The following is a 23,102-nucleotide window of genomic DNA, read 5'->3' as shown; positions in this document are numbered from 1 at the left end:
GTTCACACAATATGAAATTGGAAAACTTCCAATTTTTCACACGTTCACTCACAGCACACGTTCATTCAACTTTCATTCCATGCCATTCACTTTGCAATTATTCCAAATCCATATGCACATCGTTTTTTTTTTCTTTTAATTTTCATTCAATGCCAAATGCAATCACGCATGCATTGTACTGTTCATTCATTGATTCAAATTCAGATTTCACACACACGTAGATTGAATTGATGCATGTATTGTTCATTCATATTCAATAATCCTTCAAACTTTAATTAGGATTCATACAAATTTGGAAACAAACATCATAAAAGGAGAATCATAAATCCTACAACTTGGCTCTGATAACACATGTAAAATTAATTAAGGATCTTTAAGAGTTATGATTCTCACTCGATAAAACATAATAGAGCACTAACCTTGATCTATGAGAGATCCTGTGAATATGCGTTCTTCAAATTTGTAATCTTGTGTGTCCTTCAACCACCTTTTCCCAATCTATCTCTTTGCCTTTCTTTCTCTTCTCATACATTCTTGATGAGTTACTGTGAGAAGAACCTTATGGCCAGAGACAAAACCCCTATTCCTTTTATAAACCAACGTCCATCAAGTTGGTTTTTATTTTATCTTTATCTTTATTTTATTTTATTATCATTTCCCATAATAATAACCAATAAGTCTTTATATTTTATTAAATCACAATTGGGCCCATCATAATATTTCAAATGAGTCACTGATAGAATTAATTCTAACAATTATGTGATTTTATATGCATGTTATGTAATTATAAAATAATTAACTTATCTCTATCATTTGAAAGTGTAATGATACATTACATGACACTACAAGAAAATGTCTCTTTATCAACCAATTTTAGTGACCAAAACCTATAGTAATAACTTTAGATACCAATTTATAAAATTAAAAATTATTAATTACTAAAATAGTTACTAGATGAATAAAAAATTATAATCGATTACTAATTAATTAGAAATTAATTTACAAATCAATTCCTTTAGTAGCTAATGTTTAGTGACCAATTTTCTTTGGTAGCTAAAACTTTGGTAACTACATTTTAAAAATCAATTTAAAGACCAATTATATTTTTTTATTAATAATAATGACTTTTAATAGCCAATAATTTTTATTTTTGTAAATTGTTATCTAAATTAGTCACTATAATTTATAACAACTTTTGGTCACTAAAATAGGTTATTAATGAGACATTTTCTTTAGTGCTAGGAAATATATTTAGAAATAAAGATGGAAAATCTAGACATGATAGGAAGTGTTTTAATTTCCTAAGGTGTGATAAAATATAGTATGAAAATATATCTATATGACTTTAATATTTTTTTATGGTTTTTAATAAATATATATTATGAGATAATATAAACGTATATAATTTATATATATATATATATATATATATATATATATATATATATATATATATACTTTATGATAATAAAAAATAAATTTATTATTATTATTATAAAATAAAATAAAATAATTTTATAATTTTGTTGTATTTTATTTATTTACTTTATAGCTAGTTTAATAATTAAAAAAATAATTACATTTAAAAAATTGAGGAAATAAAAAAATAATAAATTTAAAGAAACAGTCATTTAAAAAGCAAAATTAATAAAATAATTATTTTAATCTAAAAAAACTTTTATTTAAAAATAAAATAAAAAAATAAATGTCCACACAGAATTTCTCTCTCTCTCTATATATATATATATATATATATATAATATTATAAATTTAATTAGACATTCAATAGTATATTTTTTCGTTGATAAAATAAGGTTCATTAATTCTTCTAACGAAGTATTATTACTTTAGTTTATTCACATTTATAATGCTGTTATTGAAACATTAATTTCTTTTGTTCGCCAACAATGAATGATTTTTAATCTCACAATAATATAATTATTAACTGAAAAAAATAGCATAGTTTTTTGCTAACAAGTCAACAAATTGGATATAAATAAGAATAAAATGTCATAACCTTTTAACTTAAATTAACAATAAGTAGTTTTCAAGAATATATATAATTATATATTTTTTATGTAAATATTTATGGGAGCTTAAATAAAAGATGTCCTTTGGTGAAGATTTAAGACTGGTTTTATATATTTTAAAGGAGAAATACAGTAATTTAGAAAAGTAGAAAAAAATAGACAGAAACTTTGGGAAGAAGAATTGTACGTGAAGGCGAAGCCAAGAGGAACTACCCTTCACGTGCTTTGGCTTATCCTATAAAAAACCAAACTTTGAAGACAGAGAGAGCATTAAGTAAGGTGAGAGCGAAGGTTAAACAAACAAGAGGCACAAAATATTATGTGAGCGAGAAAAGCCCAACAACACAGTGTCTCACTCTTGCGCACTCAAAACGACGCCGTCCACACTCTCCCAACCAAAATCACCTTCTCCCTCCATTCATTATCACACCCAAAAACCAAACCAAATTGTATCATAAAAACCATAAAGCTCCTCCTATTTATTATTTATTTATATTTAATTATATTTGTATTCCCTTCCTCATCCTCTTTTCATTTCAAATTCGAACCCACGAAATCGCAAGTTTGATTCAAAATGGCGGAGCAGGGGAACCGTTGGAGCTGGGACGTCGCCGGCTTCGACCCGTGGAAGTCATCTCCGTCGTCGCAATCTCCGCCGACTCCCCTGGAGCACGCTGATCGGAAACCTACTGCGCCATTGGTGCGTCGCTATTCCATTTCTGCTACGTCGGTCCTTCCGCAACCCAGGCAGTCTGTGGCCTTGAAGCTTCAACGGTTGAAGGACAAAGTCAAGGTAATGCGTTTTCGTCTCCACTTCTGACTGTGCTGCTACTTTCTCTTCTTCTCCTTCTTCTTCTTCGCAACGGCGACGTTTTGGCCCCTTCCTTTTTCTTCTCGATTCGGAAACTATTCCACTGGTTTTACCTTCTGCCTTGTAGCTAGTGCTTTCAACGACGACGTTTTAGCTTGTGTTTCCACTTTTACGAGCTGCGTTGTGGTTTCTACGAGTAGTTTCAGCTTGCGAAGAAAGGGGAGGTGCAATGCATGCGGAGTTTGAAGGCTCTGTAAAATTTCGACGTAGTAAGCTGGAGTGACATCGGAGACTGTATAGGGTTTGTTTCGGGGTTGTGTGTTGAAGGATTTTTTTCACCTAACATGAGCGTGTTGATTTTTTTGAATGGATGACTGAAGCTTTTGTGTTCAACATTGTCCTTTTATAGTACTTATTGATTCTGTGATGACGACGACAAAGGGGCTTCTCCTGCGGTGTCAATATTTTGAATTCAAGCTTAGGGTGTTTTAGAAGAGGCTGTTCAGAATATTATGATATGAGCAAGAAGAATTCGGCGTAGGAAGAGTTTTGGATCAAAGCATGGATGCTAGAAATGTGATGGTGTATGCTTATAATTTGAATTCTAGTTGTAAAAAAGAACAGAGTACCGATTGTACCCGTTTTTAAAAATCGTAGAGTGGACTACTTTTTTTTGTTTATGTATGCTATGTGACAAGTATAAGCTAAATGATTAGTTTCATATGTTATCAAGTGATTATACTGTTCTAGTATATAACGTTCCGTATTGAAAATTACTTTCTGTAATGGAATGTGCTGATAAGGGATTTTTGGGTAGTTTGGGTTTAGTTGAAACCTCCATGCAACCATTTATCAAGAAAAAATAAGAGGGCTGGAAGATGTAATGCTTTTAATACTATTTAAACTTTTTTAAAGTACTAATAATTTTACTGGTCCGTCTTCTATCTGGTTTGGGTTATTGTTTTTCATGTGGCATCCTTGCCAATTGTTTTGGATAATGTGATTTTGGGTTTAGTCATGTGTTAACAATCACATCAGATATTTTACACAGCTTGCTAGAGAAGACTATGTGCAATTAAGACAAGAGGCAAATGAACTTCAAGAATATTCAAATGCAAAACTTGATCGAGTTACACGGTATCTAGGTGTTCTTGCAGAGAAAACCCGCAAGCTAGGTAAGCAATTAATTTATCTTGACTCTTGGCTCATGCTTAAATGGACCAAAGGTTTTGAAATATCCACATTTCTCCTGTAAATTCTTTTGCTTTTTGAATGAAATACTTAATTTCAGGACAACGTGAGATTCATTCTTTAAACTCGTGTAGGGAAATGAGAGTCTTGGTTTTTCACACAGTTACAAGGTCTGATCTATGCTACCATAGTAATAATAGATTTAACATTTTTAGCATTTAGTTTCTTGAAATAAATGAAGTTAAGCAAGTTTTTATCTTTTGTTTCTAGTACCCAAGAAACATTGGGGGAAGGGAAGTTTTTCTGTTTAAAACTTTGGTACATTTCTTTTTCTTCTTTTGTGTGTGAGATTGTACTGTTGGTTTTCTGTCACTAAATTTTGAAAATTTCTACTTTGAATTTCAGATCAAGTAGCCCATGAAACTGAAGCAAAAATAGCTCCGCTGATCAATGAGAAAAGAAGACTATTCAATGATTTATTAACATCTAAAGGTAGCTTATGCCTAAATTTTCATTAAGTGTAGGGCAGTTTCTTTACATTTACTCTTTTTTGGTCTTTTGTTTTCTCGTTTTATAGTATCCGGAAGTGAAGTGCGTTAAATACTCAATGTTCCTCTTATTTAAGCATACAAGCTTTTTTGAGCTAAAAAATGCTGCAATTAATATTATTTTCAGGAAACATACGAGTATTCTGCCGAGCAAGGCCATTATTTGAAGATGAAGGTGCTTCAGTCGTTGAATTTCCAAATGACTATACCATTAGTGTAAATACTGGTGATGAATCCTTGTCTAATGCCAAGAAAGACTTTGAATTTGACCGAGTTTATGGACCTCATGTGGGTCAAGGTAAAAGGATTTTATGCTTTCTTACCATCTTTTTTAGTTTAGGCACCGTCTTTGATATGTACATTTTAGATCACTTCTCACCTTTGATTTTCTGTTTGCAGCCGAGTTATTTAGTGATGTTCAACCACTGGTACAATCAGCTTTAGATGGATATAATGTTTCCATATTTGCATATGGACAAACCCATTCTGGAAAGACACACACTATGGTTGCTTTCTTTCGCTTGCTGTTTATGTGTGTGCATTCACAAAACAATTCCTCTCAAATAAATTACAATAAAATAAAAGGAGTTTTAAATTCAATGTTGTCTAATATTGAAAATGAAATGGCTGTCCTATGGGTGAATTACTTTAACGTGTTCTTTTGTATCGAGACAATGACGATTGGCCTAATCAATTGCTTCTTTGATGTTCATTTGTTACTCCCAGGAAGGATCAAGCTATGATCGAGGTTTATGTGCTCGTTGTTTTGAGGAGTTGTTTGATTTATCCAATTTAGATTCAACTTCTACTTCTCAATATAAATTCTGTGTTACAGTCTGTGAGCTATATAATGAACAGGTCTCTTTCTATTTTCACTTATTGCATGCACCCTTCCTATTGTGTTTCTGGTGTACTTCCTGATTTTATGTTCATTTAAGGTGATTAATTTTTTTTATATTCTTTTATGTGTTTTCAGACTAGGGATCTACTTTTGGAGGCAGGGAAGAGCACTCCTAAACTCAGCTTGGGATCACCTGAATGTTTTGTGGAACTGGCGCAGGAAAAAGTTGACAATCCTGTTGAGTTCTCTGCAGTAGTAAAAGCTGCATTGCAGACTCGGGAAAATGATTTAGCAAAGAATAATGTTTCTCATTTGTACGGTCTAAATTCTCTGCCTACATTATATTGTGTTGAAACTGTGGTCATTTATGTCATTTTGAGTTGCACGATACCTTTTTGATAGCATACTTTTATCAATGTAACTAACTGTTGAAATCAATGTAAATGGAAAATTGTTTTCTGGATATAATCTACCATGATATACATGTGTGTGCATGTTGGGTATGCCATTTTAAGTGGCATGATAGACTTCTTTAGCTAGCATACATTTACTAATTTATCTGTTGAGATCAAATGCATAAATTGGATATTGCTCCTTGGGATGTGAGTGTGTGTAGGAAACATATCAAGATAGGTGAGAGTGTAAAAGAAGCAAATCTCAACAATGAATGTTTAGATTAAAAATAATTAAACTAATCTTGATGTGATCCTAAAAGAGGAATATTAATAACATGTACTCATATTTTTAGCATAGCTTCAATTTGAGTATCTTTGTTTGGAGATAGGAATAAGCTACCTACCTTTGGAATAACATGTCTCTCGTGACCATCCTCGTTTGGTCAAAGATAATACACGGCCTTAGTTTCTATATAGGGAGCGAATCGCCTTCGTGTAATATAACTTGAATCATAATACTTTTGGGTGTTCTAGTGAAATTCCTTGCTTTTTTCTAGTGGTGTTTGATCCATAGCTTATCTCTTCAATGCCAAAATGGTGTGACTCAAAGTTCATTATTGAAGGAAGTAGAGTTTCTCTCTTAGGGTTCTCTCAAATGGTGAATCACCATTCTTGCTTATCTCATTAAGTTTGAGTGGTGTAAGGTTCTTCATAATTCCTTGTATTTTTTTGAATTATAATCTTGAATTCTCTTCCTTTTTCATGGCTTCAACAAAATCAAGATCACAACTCATCTAAGATTCCTTCCAAGATTTTATCCAAGACCCAACCAGGATTTCTTCCTTGAAGCTTGAGTGGAAAGATTTACGCATCCAACAAGCCTAGCTTAGGTTTCCATCAAGCCTTGACCATTAGTATATGGTTGTGTGATCAGGATTTACACCTCTCACCCTCTCACTAGAAATGTCCCATAAAATACACATACACACACACACGCATAAATAACATTTTTTATTAAATAAGTAACATTTTTTATTAAATGTATCATTTTGTGATATTGTATTATCAGATAGAAGATTTTCAAAGGTTCTTCTTTTGTAGTTGTTACTATTTTTATATTTCTGTGGATTTGTTGCCATATTTTCTGACTGCTGTAGACTAATTCACCTCCGGATTTCATGTTTTTTTTTGTCAGGATTGTCACCATACACATATTTTATAAGAATTTGATCACCGGTGAAAACTCATATAGTAAGCTCTATATGGTTGATTTAGCTGGAAGTGAAGGTTTAATAACAGAAGATGATAGTGGGGACCGTGTCACAGATTTGCTGCATGTTATGAAGTCTCTTTCAGTGTATGTAACTTAAATGCATTATTTTTCTCCATTAGTAAATTTACCAGTATTTGCTTATTAGTTGGTCTTTAGGTGGCAATGCACTTAGAGTATTTTCTGTTGTCCTATATGTGTGTTAATTTATCAGCTTTCATTACCTGTTGCAAATGTTACCCCGTAGGCTAACCAGATTTTTAGTTCTGCTTCTGCTTAGGGAACAAAAGTTTCAATATTTAATCTCCTAATAATTGATTCGGGTTTGCATTTTACTTATAGTGTTTGGCACTATACTTACAATTTGGCTATATGTTACATTTACTTAATTCCTTAAGTCTCCTATCAAACCTGGTCCTTATTTGTGTACTGTATTGAACCATGCTTGGATAACAATTCTTTGTATCTACAAAAATGAAATATAATTTGATTCTTTGTAACTCCTAATATGTGCCAGCTATTTTCTTGTTTTGTATATAGAATTTATTTTCTATTTATATAGAAATTTGGGCAAGTTTAGTTGAAAGAATGTGGTGCGGTGAAGAAAATTAAATTTCTGATTTGTTACATTTTTAAAATGAATATGCAGGTTGGGAGATGTTTTGTCTTCTTTAACATCAAAGAAGGATATAATACCTTATGAAAATTCAGTGCTAACAAAACTGCTTGCAGATTCACTTGGTATTGATTTTTTCTTCCCTCTTATTATCTTTGATGTGTCTGCTTATTAAAATGCCAATGAGCTTTTGCAACTTGGTTGTGGTTTTTTCATCGTTAGAAGTCTGTGGTCATATATTGCATGCTACCGAATTTTGTTTATGTGTATTATTGTTTGGGAAACATCAATTGTTATTATTCTAGGGAACATTCTCCACTAAGTGTATCTAGAATCTTTATATCTGGATGACATGCTCAACCTTTGTACTACATTTTAAAAGAATAAAAAGCTCTTCATTCTCTAATTATCTCCAAATAGACTCTGCTCTGTTTCTCTCTCAATCTCCCCCTCTAACTTTGACGTGGAAACAAACTGATATCAGCTGCTGTTACCTGCCCTGCACAATAGTCACATCACATATGCTGCTGTCTGGGTATCATGAAGCTGTTGTCTGATTTTGTCTTCATTTGATATTCTTATGGTCTTGTTGCTTATTCAGAAATATATTGCTGCATATGTATGTTTCTGTTGCTATGACTGTTTTCTATTATTTCTGTTAGTACATGTTTATTCCAATTAGTTCCTCTATCAGTGCTTCAAAGGACCCTTGTCTTTGTCTTTGGAATAATTTGGTTCTTTTACAGAAATTTTGGACATCCCCTTTCTTTAATTGCCCGTCTTTGAAAGAGTAGCAAACATTATTTCTCTTCCTCACAAATAAAGCATTTTATGAAAGATAGAAGGAAATAGTACATAAGACAATAAACGATGCTCTACTCAATTTCAGAAAGAGAGCACATTCAAAAGCTAATTTTAAGGTGATAATGGCCATGAAGCTTCTTTCAACTTATTATAAAAAGTTTAGGTCCTTGCCATTAGGAAGAACAGTGGCTTCTCTGTGAATTTTTCAAGATAATATAATTGTCCCTGTATTCATTGCCTATTTTTCTTTTGTTGAGGGTTTGGGTGGCTTTGCTACATTGATGTCTTGTATTCCACCAAAGGTTACCTTATCCCATGATGGATAGACAAAGACACTGGTAAATGAAGCAACATTTACAAATTACCTGCATTTTCTGTATAAGAAAGGATATACCTTCATTTATAAGTATAGTCATTCTTGCTTTTCACTCTTTGTTCTGTAAATTGATTTCCCATGCAAGACTTTTTTCATGATTCATCCATATTTGGATCAGTTCTTTCTGACCGATTTCAGGTACATGATCTAATTTTTGCAGTTAGTGCTATTTAATATTGTGCAGGTGGGAGTTCAAAAACTCTGATGATTGTGAATGTGTGTCCAAGTGTTTCAAATTTATCTGAGACATTGTCGTCTCTCAATTTCTCTGCTAGAGCTCGAAATTCTATGTTAAGCCTGGGAAATCGAGACACAATTAAAAAGTGGAGAGATGTTGTAAGTTCCCATTCTCATTCCACCTTTTTGATCATTTTACTCATTAGTATGATTTTCTTTTAGAATATTTTTAAAGTCATTAGTACATATTACATCTGATAAGATTGTATGTGGATTGAATGATGTTGAGTGCAAACTAGGGAGTTAATGGTTACAAATTTTCTATTTATACCATGTATTGTATTTTCCATATTTTTTTATTAGGCAAATGATGCACGAAAGGAGCTCTATGAGAAAGAAAAAGAAATCAATGATCTAAAGCAAGAGGGTTTGGAGCTCAAGCAGGCGCTTAAAGATGCAAATGATCAATGCGTTTTACTCTTCAATGAAGTGCAGAAGGCATGGAAAGTTTCTTCTGCATTGCAGACTGATTTAAAGGTTTGGTATTTGAATTAGCTTTTAATAGTTTTCCATTTCTTTATGCAGTGAGTGGTTATTTGGCAACTTGTGAAAATGTGACATGCTTGGGTTATGTCAATTCATTAAGCAATTCTTTATTATTTGTGCTGCAACATGTTAAAGAACATGTATGTATTTAAAGTTTTAAATCAGACTTTCAACTGCATACTCACAGTCAGTATTCTATCAAATCCAACATTGTGCATCTACTGATGTCATATTGATTTTGGTTTGCTGAGGTGGGTGTTCTGTTAAATGTTTTAAACATTTTGTGTTGAGTTCTGATCCATGAAATTACAACAACTATTTGACAATTTGTATCTTATCCCAACTTATATTTTACAATGTTTTTATGCTTTTTCTAATTTCATGAATTGTTCTTTAACAACATATTACTTTATTTAGTTAACACGATTAAATATTTTGGGCTGCAAAAATATGCCCTAATTCCGCGAGAACATCTATCCTTTATTATCAACTCTAAGTTGATATGTTTTTAACATAAAGTCATCTGCCTTGCCTGTGACATGCATTATTGTTTTTATTTATTGTAGTCGGAGCATGTTTTGCTGTCAGACAAACATAATATAGAAAAAGAACAAAATACTCAGCTTAGAAATCAAGTTGCTCAACTTCTACGTTTAGAGCAAGATCAAAAATTGCAGATTCAAGAGCAAGATTCAACCATCCAAAGTTTGCAGGTTGGTCCTATGTTATACTAGCTTGCATTACTTATTTATGGGAACTTCTTGAATGATATACAAGTCCAATTTCTAAGTGCTTTAACAACAGTTTCTCGATAAAAGGTTACAATGGTCTAACATAACTTTTCTAATGAATGGATGTTTATCAGTTTTGTTCGCCAGGAAGCTTTATGTTACTTGTATACATAACTTATAATTGAACTTTAAATTCTTTGTAATTGCTTCTTTGCCTAAATTCTTATTTCCTTTTTTTTTTTCTCTTTCACTCCCCCTTTTGAGTTTTGGACTTTATGCATCTTGTTCAATGCTCTGTTTGTGCTGTCCTTTCTTTTACATGCTAACAACTGCTATTTATATTATCAAATTTATGTGTGTACAGGTGACATTTCTATCACAAAGCTGTAGCAACGATAATTTGTCATGATTGAGTAATTTGAACCAATGTTTTTGAAACCAAATAAGTCATTTAATCGGTGAAAACACTGATTCAAGGTTTCGAGGTTCAAATAAGTTTGAAACAGAATTAATAAAATAGTTATAACTAGATGATATTAATTTCTAATAATTATATAACAATGAAAATAAAAACAAAGCACCATATTTTAGGTTCTTAACACTTAAAGAAAACATGAAAAGAACCCTAAACAAATATAACTTAATACTTTATGGTTTTTACAAAACAAAATAATGTCCATCAACAATACAAGTTCATGTGTAGAAGAGAAAAAATGACAAATTGATATAATATAAAATATAATAAATCAAGATAAACAAATTTTAAACTACTATAAGTGTCCAAATTATGTTTTTTGTAAGATAAAAAACTAATAATAATTTCTAAATTAATCTGTTTGTATGTTCTATACTTATTATATGTGTTTTAATTTACCTTAAAGATCTTTTATATTATTTTTTTTAATAATAATAATAATAATAATAATAATAATACTGGCTTCAAACTGGTTTGACCAGTTTTGGATAGAGTTGAGTTTTTGTGTAGCTGAACCAGTAACTGGATTGGTCGAACTAGCCAGTCTGATTTTAGAAGCGCTGGTTTAACAGTATCAATATACCCTTTCCTGAATTCTTTTATTAAAATACAGATAACTGAAGTTAATACTTATTTCGGTGTAATGATGTGTGTTGTCTTCATGCTTGCAAGATAATTCACGTGTTTCATTTTTCTTTCTATCTGATGCAGGCTAAAATTAGGACCTTCGAAACTCAACTCAATGAAACTATTAAAGGTCAATCTAGTTCAATATCTGTATCAGAGCCAGAGCCTGCTGATCTATCCAATTCAAAATTAACCGGAGATGGCATAGACTCTTCTGCAGTAACCAGAAAACTAGAAGAGGAACTCAAGAAACGTGATGCGCTGATTGAGGTCTGTTATGGTTGGCAATTGTGTCTGATTGTCAGTCTTTTATTTATTTTTTCCTATTATTAAATGGTTTTTGCTTTCAACTTAAACCAAACTTTTCATAAGAAATATTGCTGGCCACAGCACTCCGTACATCTTATAGATGCTAAACGGTATACATACAAGTACATGGTATGGTTGAACCATCATGTTTGAAAGCAACAATTTAGTCTAAAACTGAAACGGTGATATGGTTAATATGGCGGCACTTTTAATATATATGATAAAAGGAAAAAAAGGCAAAAACTAAACCTGCAGCCTAGAAAACAGCCTAAAATTTTGGTTTGTATTTTCTGATGACCTTCTAGATGCTAAATGGTATACATACGAGAGCATTGTGTGGGTGGATGACCTTGTTTAAGTGATAATTTATTCTAGAACTTAAATGGGGATATAGTTAGTTTGGCATTGTTAATATATATGATGAAAGGGCAAAAAATATAAAAGCTAAACCTGCAACCTAGAAAACACAGCTTAAAATTTTGTTTTGTACTTTCTGACCTTCTAGTTTTTAGGATATATACTCCGTCTAAAAAGTTCTGAATATTTCTTTTGTTTAACTCTTCAGCTGTATTGAATTTTGATATGCCTATAGTTGTATATCAGTCTGGTGAAAGGCTAAATTTGATATTTGATGGTCTGCAGAGGTTGCATGAAGAAAATGAGAAATTGTTTGATAGACTAACTCAGAAAGCATCTACGGCTGGATCACCCAAGGTAGGAAAGTTTCACAACTCTCTAGAATAACTGTATACAATCACTATCTGTGTTGTGTAAAAAGGAGGTATTCTTATCAACACTTTAAAATTTGAGACTAACTATTTTAATGGTGTATATCAAATTATGGTCATTTTTTGAATAAATTACACTGTATAATATGGCCCTCTTTCTTCTGATTAATGGTTGTGTCTCAAAGAACTAAGTGCTTTCTATCTTGCACATAAGTAATGTTTGAGTGTGAAGAACTTTTAATTCAAAAACTGGCTTGTATTCTATGGGGGCAACCATAGATGTCATTTTTCCTACCATTGTTTTATTTTGATAAATCAGGATTTCAGCAACACATGGTAATGTATACATACGTGTCCCAAATAGCATCCAAAGAGTAATGTAACAATTATTTTATATCAATGTCATGCCTTTTTTTTCCCTTTGTGTGGGGTACTTCGGGCTCCCTAAAATTCATGCCTTATCTTCAGTTGTCAAGTCCATCAGCTCTTGGGCCAGCTAATGTTCAGCCTCGAGATATGGGAAGGTACAATTTATTCTATTCCTTGTAAGTTTTGTTTTGTTTCCTAGCATATGATTATCGACCATATTCTGGTTGGCTTGATACAGAAATAGCTCTGGCATCAATACAAGTTCTCGTTCTGTGGATGTTCTTCCTTCACCTTCGGCCACTGATAAAAGTGATGGCACGGTTGCTATAGTTAAAACTGGCTCTGAAATAGTTAAGAGTACCCCTGCAGGTGAATATCTTACTGCTGCTTTGAATGACTTTGATCCAGACCAATATGAAGGGCATGCTGCCATTTCTGACGGTGCAAACAAGCTTTTGATGCTGGTATGCATAAATGATCTATTTATGATTCAGTTTGCTGAGAACAGATTTATTGTAATATGTGCAGATTTTGTTATTTTCAGTTATGTTAAACTGAGTCTGGGAGGAATGTCCAAATCCCTATTTTACATGTTATTTTGAACATTTTGGTATGCATATAAGACTCTGTTCACTCACTGGACAACACTAACTTTGATTACATCCCAAGGGATCTCATTACACTATGTCACTTCTCTTTTCTAGGCTACAATGCCAGTCTTTGTTGATTGTAAGGTGTCAGCTGAAGTATAATTTAACGGTAAAATGTCTAAACTTCCTGTTCAGGCTTGCCTTCCTTGTGATTGAAATCACAAATTTCCGTCTTCACCCTCACATTTAGACATGGCATGATACCAGAACCAAATACATAATCCTCGCTAACCCATGGTCTAGTGTATTTGTTCATCCAAATCATTAAAAAATTGGTAACATTCTTAAACCTTTAAGCACCCTACACAAATAATTTTTCCATTATTTATTATGACAAAAAATAGAAGTGATGGATACCAAATGATTTGCCAATTGATAACAATTTATAGGAGCCCTAAACATTGTGTTTTAATATATGTCTTTGCTGCACCCACCTAAATCAACATCATTAGTGTTTCTTTTCATTCTGCCACTAGGGAGGCAAGCAACCAGAAAAATACACTGGACATAGCAAGTCTTTGCCAGTGAAAGAAACCAAAGGACAACTGACTCCTTGCGCTGTCACATGCTGACGAGTAAGAGAGGACTGAAACCTGGAGACAAGCCTGTTATAGCAGAATGCATCACTGCCAGAGTTTTAGGATAGGCCAATTGGAGGACTCTGAATCTCATATACTGGGGTAGTGAGACCTTAGTTCTCTAAAAAAATCAAGGAAAATTTTGACAAACACTTGATGCCATGTTAACATATGTTGTTAGCAATGGCAGAGAACATAGTGTACTGGAAAACGAATTTGTTCTATTCATAAGCTCTGTACATAATATATAACTTGTGTGTTTTAATACTTACTGCCAATTCTTATATTTTGCTATTTTAATTTGTACATTTACTACGAGAATATGTACAGCTGGAATTGCTCCATACTGTAGCAACTTGAAATGAAAATGTATTGAACATCAAAAAGAGGTTGTGGATACAATTTTATCAATAACAAATGAGGTTGATTGCACCAATTCCAGGCTAATTTTTGTGAGGATATCTCAAAATGATTGCAGGTTCTGGCTGCTGTCATCAAAGCTGGTGCCTCTAGGGAACATGAAATTCTTGCTGAGATTAAGGATTCTGTTTTCTCTTTTATCAGAAAGATGGAACCTAAACGTGTGATGGACACCATGCTTGTTTCCCGTGTTAGAATTCTGTATATAAGATCTTTGCTTGCAAGATCGCCAGAGTTGCAATCAATTAAGGTAATAGCAGTAGAGGCTACGGAATTTCTCTTTCAAAAGAAAAAAATGTTTCCAATGAGGCTGTGCTTTGCATTTTGTGATATTTTACTGAGTCTAGTGGCATGCGATTTGTTAATTTTGTTTGTCTTGCACATTGAATTGGAAGGTTTTGCCAGTGGATTGCTTTCTTGAGAAGACTAATACTGGGCGCAGTAGAAGTTCCAGCAGAGGAAGTAGTCCTGGTAGGTCTGCTGTGCTATATGTTGACGAGCAGATCCAGGGATTTAAAGTGAATCTAAAGCCAGAAAGGAAATCAAAATTTTCATCTGTTGTGTTGAAAATACGTGGGATCGATGAGGTAGCTGCCAATACCTATTAATTTTGTATTACTGCTGCTCACACTAATTAGCATAAAAGCTCAGTTAAGGTGTGGAAACTGTTGAGGAAGGAAATTGTAGTTTCTCCTGAAATTTCTTTTACATTTTTTATCATTATAAATGTCTTTATCGGTGTCCTATCTTATGTTATCTGCTAAATTGTTGATAACTGGTTGAGGGGTGACGGCTGCCACTTGTTCTTTTAGTTTGTGTTGGTTTTTTTTTTTGTTCTCTACTCTGGTCCATACCTGAAAAAAAAGCTTATTTTGTTTGAACCTATGTTACATGATTCTGTTTTCATTTTGAAATAAACTGCACAGGATATCTGGAGACAGCAGGTAACTGGTGGAAAGCTTAGGGAAATTACCGAGGAGGCCAAAAGTTTTGCAATGGGGAACAAAGCTCTTGCTGCACTCTTTGTACATACACCTGCTGGTGAGTTGCAGCGCCAAATTAGATCCTGGCTTGCCGAGAGTTTTGAATTTCTATCAGTCACTGGGGATGATGCATCGGGGGGCTCAACTGGTCAGTTGGAACTTCTTTCAACTGCAATTATGGATGGTTGGATGGCTGGCCTTGGTGCGGCTCTTCCTCCCCATACAGATGCCCTTGGCCAGCTATTGTTTGAATATTCAAAACGGGTCTATACTTCTCAACTACAACACTTGAAGGTATGGCACATGTTAGTTCTGTGTGTAGAATGAATTCTAAATGCACCCGTCATAAGTTCTTCATTATTGGAAGAAGCTTGTTTGTTTTAGGACATTGTTGGGAGAGATGACACTCATCCAGCTGTCACATTCAAATATAACAATTGTTCTAAACATAGTAGACCAAGTCCCAGCTCTACTTGTTTTGGCATGTTTTACTGAATGGAGTATTTTTATAGCTTCTATCAATCCAGTTTAAACTTTAGTCTTCTTTTCTTTTTAACTGTCATACTAAATTCAAGATCTAAGTCCAGTGTTAGTTTGACAAAAGAGAAAGGATTTCTGCTTAGAATTTCACCATATCATTTTCCCAAGTTTTTTACATGCATTTTGAATCCATACATGCAACTTGCATAATGACCATATATTTAGATGCAGACGTCCATTTCCTTCCATGGGATGTTCCATTTATGTGATTTGTTTGATTACATTTTGTGCTGTGGATGTATACTTTAGATCAAAAGAAATGAATGAATTATTTTTTCATTATGTTGGATTCTGTTTTCTGACATTTGATTGACAGGATATTGCTGGTACCTTGGCGACAGAGGAGGCTGAAGATGCAGCACAAGTAGCTAAACTACGTTCAGCTCTAGAATCAGTTGATCATAAAAGAAGAAAGGTGTGTGTGTATTTTTTTTTTTCAAATAGTTAAATCTTATGCATGCCAAAAGTGTGTTATCAATATATATGTCTTTAGTTGCTGCATGAGTTCATGTTTGTCATTGTGTTAGTGTTGCTAGATAAAAATTGCACGGTAAATGCTATATATAGCCCCTAATTATAAGGCAACACCATTTTTAATTTTACACTAGAGGCTGAGTGTTGATGTAATGATGAGGTTGGTGCCTTTTAACAAAGTATCTGTAACAAATTCTAGTTGTATAAATAGCTCCTTTCAACCTATACGGGCCAAATGGGTATAGAACAAAGAAATTAAATCAGGTGCGGTTGATATTGTGGAGGAAAAAAACAGGGCTCACGACTGTACTAATATTAGCCACTATCAGTTGAACTGTTGGACTAATGCTTAGTTAACATTTTAAATTCATCATTCTTGCTCTGGCCATCAACACTGGGAAGAGAGCAAAGACAATGACAATCATTGAAAATTATTATAAAATTAAAAAAAAAAATCAAACGTTTAGAAAATTGGCTGTATTGTAGTGATTCGATTGGTTTTCCAAGGATGGTGAAGCTTGGATATTATAAATGTTGAAGTTATGGGAATTTAGGTAAGAAAAAACACTTGGATTGTATTAATAAAATATGGTATTGGTATATTATGTATAATGATGTATTGCACGAGGCAAAGTACTAACCCTTGTTCGTAGCATTCTTTGACTCCTCGTGATAATCAAATTCAAAAGGAAACAAATAAAACAATGAAATTTAAACTACTCCAAAGTGATCATCCTGGATTGCAATTTTGGGGTTTTAGATAACATAGGGAGAGAGTAGAGACAAAACCGGGTCTAAATAATATTCACTTGTAAAAGATAGAATGTGATGGTAAAACATAAAGCACTTACATCTATTTTGTTCATTTGCTTATATGGAAATTTCAGAGCCTCAAATATTTTTTTAATTTATTTTCCATTTATTTTCCTTGGAGGAAACTCTTCTAATTTCAACTTAGAAGACATTTTTTTGTATGTTTTGGAAAATAAATTTTAGTATTTTAGAAGAAAAAGAAATCAATATTTTAGTATTTTTTTTCATGATTTATAATGTTATTTCTGGTAAAGATAAGTCGGGGAATATGGCGTTCCCATATTTCACTGATTTCCGTTCCCATGTCAAGCGACAAGTATTTTTATTTCCAATGGCATTTTTATGTTGTTTTATTACCAAAATGTTAATATCCATTCCATTTCCATTACAAAACTATATATGTTGAATTCTAACCAAACATATGTTTTCACTTACCTTGAAATAACGTTCTCCCCGTCCTAGTATTTTTGAAAGTGTAATACACAATTTGAAACATAGCCTTGATGGTATTCTTCATAAAAATTCTCATTTATTGTCCATCAGAGAAATTCTATTCAATGAAATGAATCGTGTTGGTGGAATAATACATTATTGCTGTCCAACTCAATATAAAATGCATTTTTGTTATGCTTCTAGGTCTAAAGAGACTTTAGCCATCTTATCGTCTGTAGTTTCAATTTAGTTTAAATGAGGTCTTTCTATATTTAGTATCCTGTTATCATGAATAGATGATTTTTTTTTTTGTTTATTTCATTCGTATTCTTGTTCATATATTGTCAATTCAGTCGTATAGGTTAGGTAATTGTATTGGCTTTGGTGAAGGATCTTACTTTTCTGTTGTCTGAAATGAATTTGTTCATCAATTTCCTTTTATCAGATTCTGCAACAAATGAAAAGTGATATAGCTTTGTTAACATTAGAAAATGGTGGCTCCCCTATTCAAAATCCTTCTACTGCAGCTGAAGATGCACGATTAGCATCTCTTATTTCGCTTGATAGCATATTAAAGCAAATCAAGGTTCTTACATTATTAGTCAAATCTAATTTCAAAAGTTAGTGTACTGATTGGATAGTTATTAATAATTCAAGGCATTATTAAACAGGATATAACAAGACTTTCTTCTGTGAACATCTTGAGCAAAAGTAAGAAAAGGAGTACGCTTGCTTCTCTAGATGAATTAGCAGAACAGATGCCTTCACTTCTCCAAATTGATCATCCATGTGCTCAGAGGCATATTGCAGATGCCCGCTACATGGTTGAGGTATGCAAAATGTTGTGTATTGTATACCTACCTACTCCTCTCTTCTGTCTTAGTTACTGTTTTCAAATTATAATCAATACTGAAAAAGAACAAAGTTGTTTACTGTGTTTGGGTCCATAGCATAGTTATATGCTAAAGGGCTGAACTAATGAAAGTTAAGTTGGATTGATTTATTTATTTATTTTAATGTTTGAATCCTTTATTTTTCTTATGATACAGTCAATTCCTGAAGAAGATGACCCCATTCCAGATACATCTCATGGTCGCAAGCCATCAACAGATCTGAGCTCTGGATCTGAAACCGACGTGGCACAATGGAATGTACTCCAATTTAATACTGGCTCGACACTACCCTTTATAATAAAATGTGGTGCAAACTCTAATTCGGAACTGGTCATTAAAGCTGATGCACGAGTTCAGGAACCTAAAGGTGGTGAAATTGTGAGGGTGGCCCCTAGACCCTCCGTTTTGGAAAATATGAACTTGGAGGAAATGAAACAAGTTTTTAATGAACTACCGGAGGCTCTAAGCTTGCTCGCTCTAGCTAGGACTGCAGATGGCACACGGGCACGTTATTCTAGATTATATAGGACCTTGGCTACAAAGGTTCCATCGCTTAAGGATTTGGTCAGCGAGCTCGAAAAAGGGGGTGCACTAAAAGATGTTAGAACGTGACCTTTCGATGCCAACATTATTCTTTACTTCATGTCCTGAGGCGCCTGTGCTAAGTTCGCTAATGCTCTTAGGAAGGGTTTACACTGGTATTGCATTTCTCAGTTTGCTTGCACGTTATGTTTGTATGTAGCAGTAATTATTTTAGTATTCTTAGCCTGCAGTTTTGATTCGGGCAGTTAATGCAAGTAGCTTAAAATGCAGTTTCTGGTTCAGTTGAAACTGTTGTACACGCTGCAGCATCAGATTCGATTGACATTATCCGGTTTTAAAATATAATAGTCATTGTCTAGCCCCTGCCATCTTTTACTCGTTTTCCAACCATTGTACTTGTAATGAACTTCTGGCAGTAAATATTAGAAGTCGTTATGGTTCTCTCTGCATCTATGTCTATGTAAAGTTGTTTGTGTTGGAGCACATTAAAAAAAAATCCATGCTTATCCTATTTTATTACAACGTGCTAAATTCAAATATTATTTTTTTCAGAAAGAGAGAGAACATAGGAGTGCTAAAACATCATTCGTCTCTTGGATGAAAGAAAATTGAGACGGATTTAGACATACTATCTAAATAATGAGCTGGGAAACTCTTTCTGCACCCCCATGCTTTCTTGCTGTCAAATTTATCCTTCTCTTCTTCCCTCCTCCTACCCAACATCACCTTCTACTTTTCTCTACATCCACCTCATTTTCTTCTTCCACCTCCACCCTATCTTCTTCCACATCCAACTCCACCCCATTTTTCCCACCCCCATCTTCCTCTCTATCTTCACCTCCACCCCGATTCCCATCTTCTTCCACCTCCACCTCCATCCCATCATTTGCTTTCACCTCCATCCTAAAAAACATTCACATTTATAAGTGTCCATTAAGACAAATGGATAGATCATAATAATATGAAATGTAAGAAAGAAGAGAATTCACAATGAAAGAAGTAAAATGTAGATTTCAAATCTCACAATCTGTGTGCAAAATTGTATAACATTAAAAATTGTATAATCAATAATAACACAAATTTAAATTTCAAATCGTAATACAATTATATTCTAGATTATATCCGTAAATTTACATTATATATTATATGATCCATAATGTAATTTTGCATTACATATTGTGCAACAAGACAAGAATATAATTGAAATTTTAAAAAATACTGGGGGTGTAAGGAGAAAATATGGGGTGCAGAAAAGGAATTCCCTAGTGAGCTTTGGACGCGTGTAAGTCCAATTTTGGGTGTTGAACATCTAAGGTAAGAAAGATAATATCTATGGTAACATAAACCCACGTGCATCTTGTACGTGAACTTCACTACTTTATCAAAGCTTATATTCTTTTTATATTATAAAAATTATGAGATTCTTGAGCATGAGACATCTTTCATGTTTCTACGATTCTGACATTTATAAACACACTTCAACAACTTCTTTTGTTTCTGGTGCCTTTTACATAAAAAAAAAAAAAACTCAATATGTGAAAAGACGTACATATAACAATTCAACTCAAACGCGTGCTATCTTACAAAAAAAATTGAGTACAAGGTCATCGGACGCACAAAAAAATAAAACCCAAAAAAGTTGTGATAGTAAATTTATTATTTGAGTTAGTAGTATTTGAAAAATAGGAATTTAAAAGTTTTCACTTTTTTTTTCTTACCTAGCATATGTATATATAATATATATATACGGAAAAAATTTAGAAAAAATTAAAAAATGAAAGTAAATGATTAAATTTGCTGAAATTGTGAAAGTGGTGGTGTAATATTTGAGACGAGAGAATTTAGCGGATGTAAACTTCGGCAAAATGAGAATATAAAAGGCGGAGTTTTGTCACAAAAATTTTGGCTCCGTTCTTCTACCCTGCCGGTGTGGGGCGTGTCAAATTATGAAAGACAGAATGGAGGAAAAACAAAACACAGACAACGACGGAACATCGGAGGGAACCGCCGACTCCGACACCCTCTCCATGCTTCGCCCTGCGCTTTCCCTACTCAAGCGTCGCAGCTTCAACGCCTGTCGCGATTTCACTCGAAAGATCGCCAGATCCGACCCCAACGTCTCTCTGCAAATCGACCAAATCCTTGCGGTTGCCGACGTTCTCGCCGCCGCTGAGCGCCGCCACGACCCGCTCGACTGGTACTCCATCCTGCGCCTCAGTCCTGGCGACGCAGCCGCGGACCGCGATTTCGTACGACAACAGTTCAAAATCCTAGTTCGTCTCCTGGACCCTAACAAGAACAAGTTTCCCTTCGCCGACGAGGCCCTCATGCGCGTGCGCGAAGCCTGGTGTGTTCTCTCTGACCCCACACTCAAGGCAAGTTTTGACAGAAAGGTTCAAGACGAGACTTCTTCGTTTTGGACAATGTGCCCCTACTGCTGGTACCTCCACGAGTACCAGAGGTGCTACGAGGATTGCACGCTGAGGTGTGCCAATTGCCAGAAGACGTTTCACGGCGCCGCGGTGAAGCCCCCTCCGCCGGAGTCGGTGGTAGCAGGAAAGGAGGAGTACTACTGTTACCACGTGAGTTTGCCGCTCAGGTATCCCGTTGGTGATCGGCGTGGTTTTGGTGATGAGGAAAATGGGATGCGGAAGAGGTTAAGGGTTAAAACAGTGGCTAATAGGACTAGAACTAAAGGGTTTGTTCATGCCCTTGCTGACTCCGATTCAGATTCAGACGGGGAGGAGAATGAGGGAAGATAGTGTGTGGTTTTTAGCCACAAATTTTGGGAAATCCTCAAAAGGGAAATCTTGGTTGGGTTGGTAGTGGTTGGTGTTTAGTGTATGTATGGTTGTTGTCACAGATTTTGGAAAAACCTGAAAGGGGAATCTTTTTGTAGGACGTCCATCATGTAGTCTTGGTTTTGTAGGAAAAGGGGCATCATCATGCATTGCTTCTATCTTGCTGTCTTGAAATGCTGCTTCTGCCAGATACATGATGAATTCTTCATTTTGGGTGTAACAGTTTGTCTGTGAAAGAAAATCTTCTTAGTATTTAGAAAGAGATATCTTGGTGTTACTAATAGCTGGCTAGAAAGGAGTATGATTCTCTTGCTGAAGAAAAGATAATTTTGATAGTTTTAGCATAGGTTGTATACTATCCAAAAAGCATAGTTTAAGAGAGAATTCGAAGGTACTTTTGTTTCATAAAGTAAACATTATATTTCCTTTTAACTCATTTCATGTTTAGAGTTTGTATTAGATTTCTTAAAAGTAATTCTGAAACTTGAAATGGTGGAACATGTATCCTGTCTTTATGGATGGGAGACTATTTTGCTTTTTTGGAAGGAATGTGATTCTGTTCACTGTGGTGGAATGTGTCTTTGACTCATGGAGGAGACCCAAAGTTCTTGGGACCATAGTGACTTGAATCAGAATAGCCATATGAACATTTTGAGTTTTATTCATTTATGTTTTTCTTGGTTAATCAATAGACTATTATCTGAGACCATGAGAATGGAGGAAGATGGGTCTTTTGTTTTATTGATAACCACTTCAAATAATTTGGCCATTGTCATGTTGCTTTGGTTTGTAGAATGAAAAATGTGATTGAGATCAATCAAAGGTGACTAAAACTGAAGCACAGTAAATAATGGGGTATCTAATGTGAAGTCGCCAAATAATTTCAGAGGTAATCTACCTATTTAAATAAAGTAAAATTAATTAACCTACTAGCTATAAAACTAGTCAATGTAATTTTATTTAAAAATTTTATTTTTCCCCTGGAATGTATTTCACTGAAACGTGATAACAATAATACATTTGAATCTCTAAGTATAAAACTCCCAATTAAGATTAATTCGAGAGTACTTTTAAAATAGGATTCTTAAGTAGAATGAATGTAATTAAAATTTATTCATATTTGAGTCCACA

General features: G+C 33.9%; 2 protein-coding genes and 1 long non-coding RNA gene across 4 annotated transcripts; all 3 read left to right on the top strand.

Annotated features, from left to right (window-relative positions):
- Positions 1-2,420: 2,420 nt before the first annotated feature.
- Positions 2,421-19,619, top strand: LOC114177655 (kinesin-like protein KIN-14B). Of its 2 annotated transcripts, none has more exons than XM_028063092.2 (23): positions 2,421-2,823; positions 3,893-4,016; positions 4,438-4,524; positions 4,708-4,878; positions 4,980-5,086; positions 5,307-5,438; positions 5,557-5,735; positions 7,012-7,173; positions 7,736-7,827; positions 9,067-9,218; positions 9,423-9,596; positions 10,172-10,318; positions 11,523-11,708; positions 12,390-12,461; positions 12,944-12,999; positions 13,083-13,308; positions 14,551-14,742; positions 14,888-15,079; positions 15,419-15,769; positions 16,332-16,430; positions 18,180-18,320; positions 18,406-18,564; positions 18,784-19,619. In XM_028063092.2, the coding sequence occupies exons 1-23, from the start codon at positions 2,605-2,607 to the stop codon at positions 19,237-19,239; spliced, it is 3,876 nt and encodes a 1,291-aa protein (XP_027918893.1). In that variant the 5' UTR covers positions 2,421-2,604; the 3' UTR covers positions 19,240-19,619. The 2 variants fall into 2 exon arrangements, with proteins under 2 accessions (XP_027918893.1, XP_027918894.1); XM_028063093.2 differs by lacking the exon at positions 2,421-2,823 and adding an exon at positions 4,133-4,202 and having other exon boundaries at positions 3,885-4,016.
- LOC146887874 (uncharacterized) lies at positions 13,318-14,458 on the top strand. Its single transcript, XR_014993451.1, has 2 exons — positions 13,318-13,603; positions 13,971-14,458. It is a non-coding gene; the product is annotated as an uncharacterized LOC146887874 (long non-coding RNA).
- Positions 19,620-21,017: 1,398 nt separating the features above from the next.
- On the top strand, positions 21,018-22,407 carry LOC114176430 (uncharacterized). The gene has a single exon (XM_028061473.2). The coding sequence runs from the start codon at positions 21,117-21,119 to the stop codon at positions 21,930-21,932; it is 816 nt and encodes a 271-aa protein (XP_027917274.1). The 5' UTR covers positions 21,018-21,116; the 3' UTR covers positions 21,933-22,407.
- The last annotated feature ends 695 nt before the right edge of the window (positions 22,408-23,102 follow it).

This window comes from Vigna unguiculata, chromosome 3 (assembly GCF_037176805.1).
Source record: "Vigna unguiculata cultivar grain cowpea cultivar isolate G323 ecotype 2 chromosome 3, ASM3717680v1, whole genome shotgun sequence".
NCBI classification, from domain to species: domain Eukaryota; kingdom Viridiplantae; phylum Streptophyta; class Magnoliopsida; order Fabales; family Fabaceae; genus Vigna; species Vigna unguiculata.
The sequence above is the reverse complement of the archived record's forward strand: the minus strand, read 5'-3'. Positions and strand labels throughout refer to the sequence as shown.

Excerpts from the sequence above, each read along its gene's own strand:
- LOC114176430 (XM_028061473.2), top strand. The coding sequence starts at position 21,117 with ATGAAAGACAGAATGGAGGAAAAACAAAACACAGACAACGACGGAACA.
- LOC114177655 (XM_028063092.2), top strand. The coding sequence starts at position 2,605 with ATGGCGGAGCAGGGGAACCGTTGGAGCTGGGACGTCGCCGGCTTCGAC. Across the intron at positions 5,736-7,011 it reads AAGAATAATGTTTCTCATTT|GATTGTCACCATACACATAT; the intron begins GTACGGTCTAAA and ends TTTTTTTGTCAG. Across the intron at positions 7,174-7,735 it reads GTTATGAAGTCTCTTTCAGT|GTTGGGAGATGTTTTGTCTT; the intron begins GTATGTAACTTA and ends ATGAATATGCAG.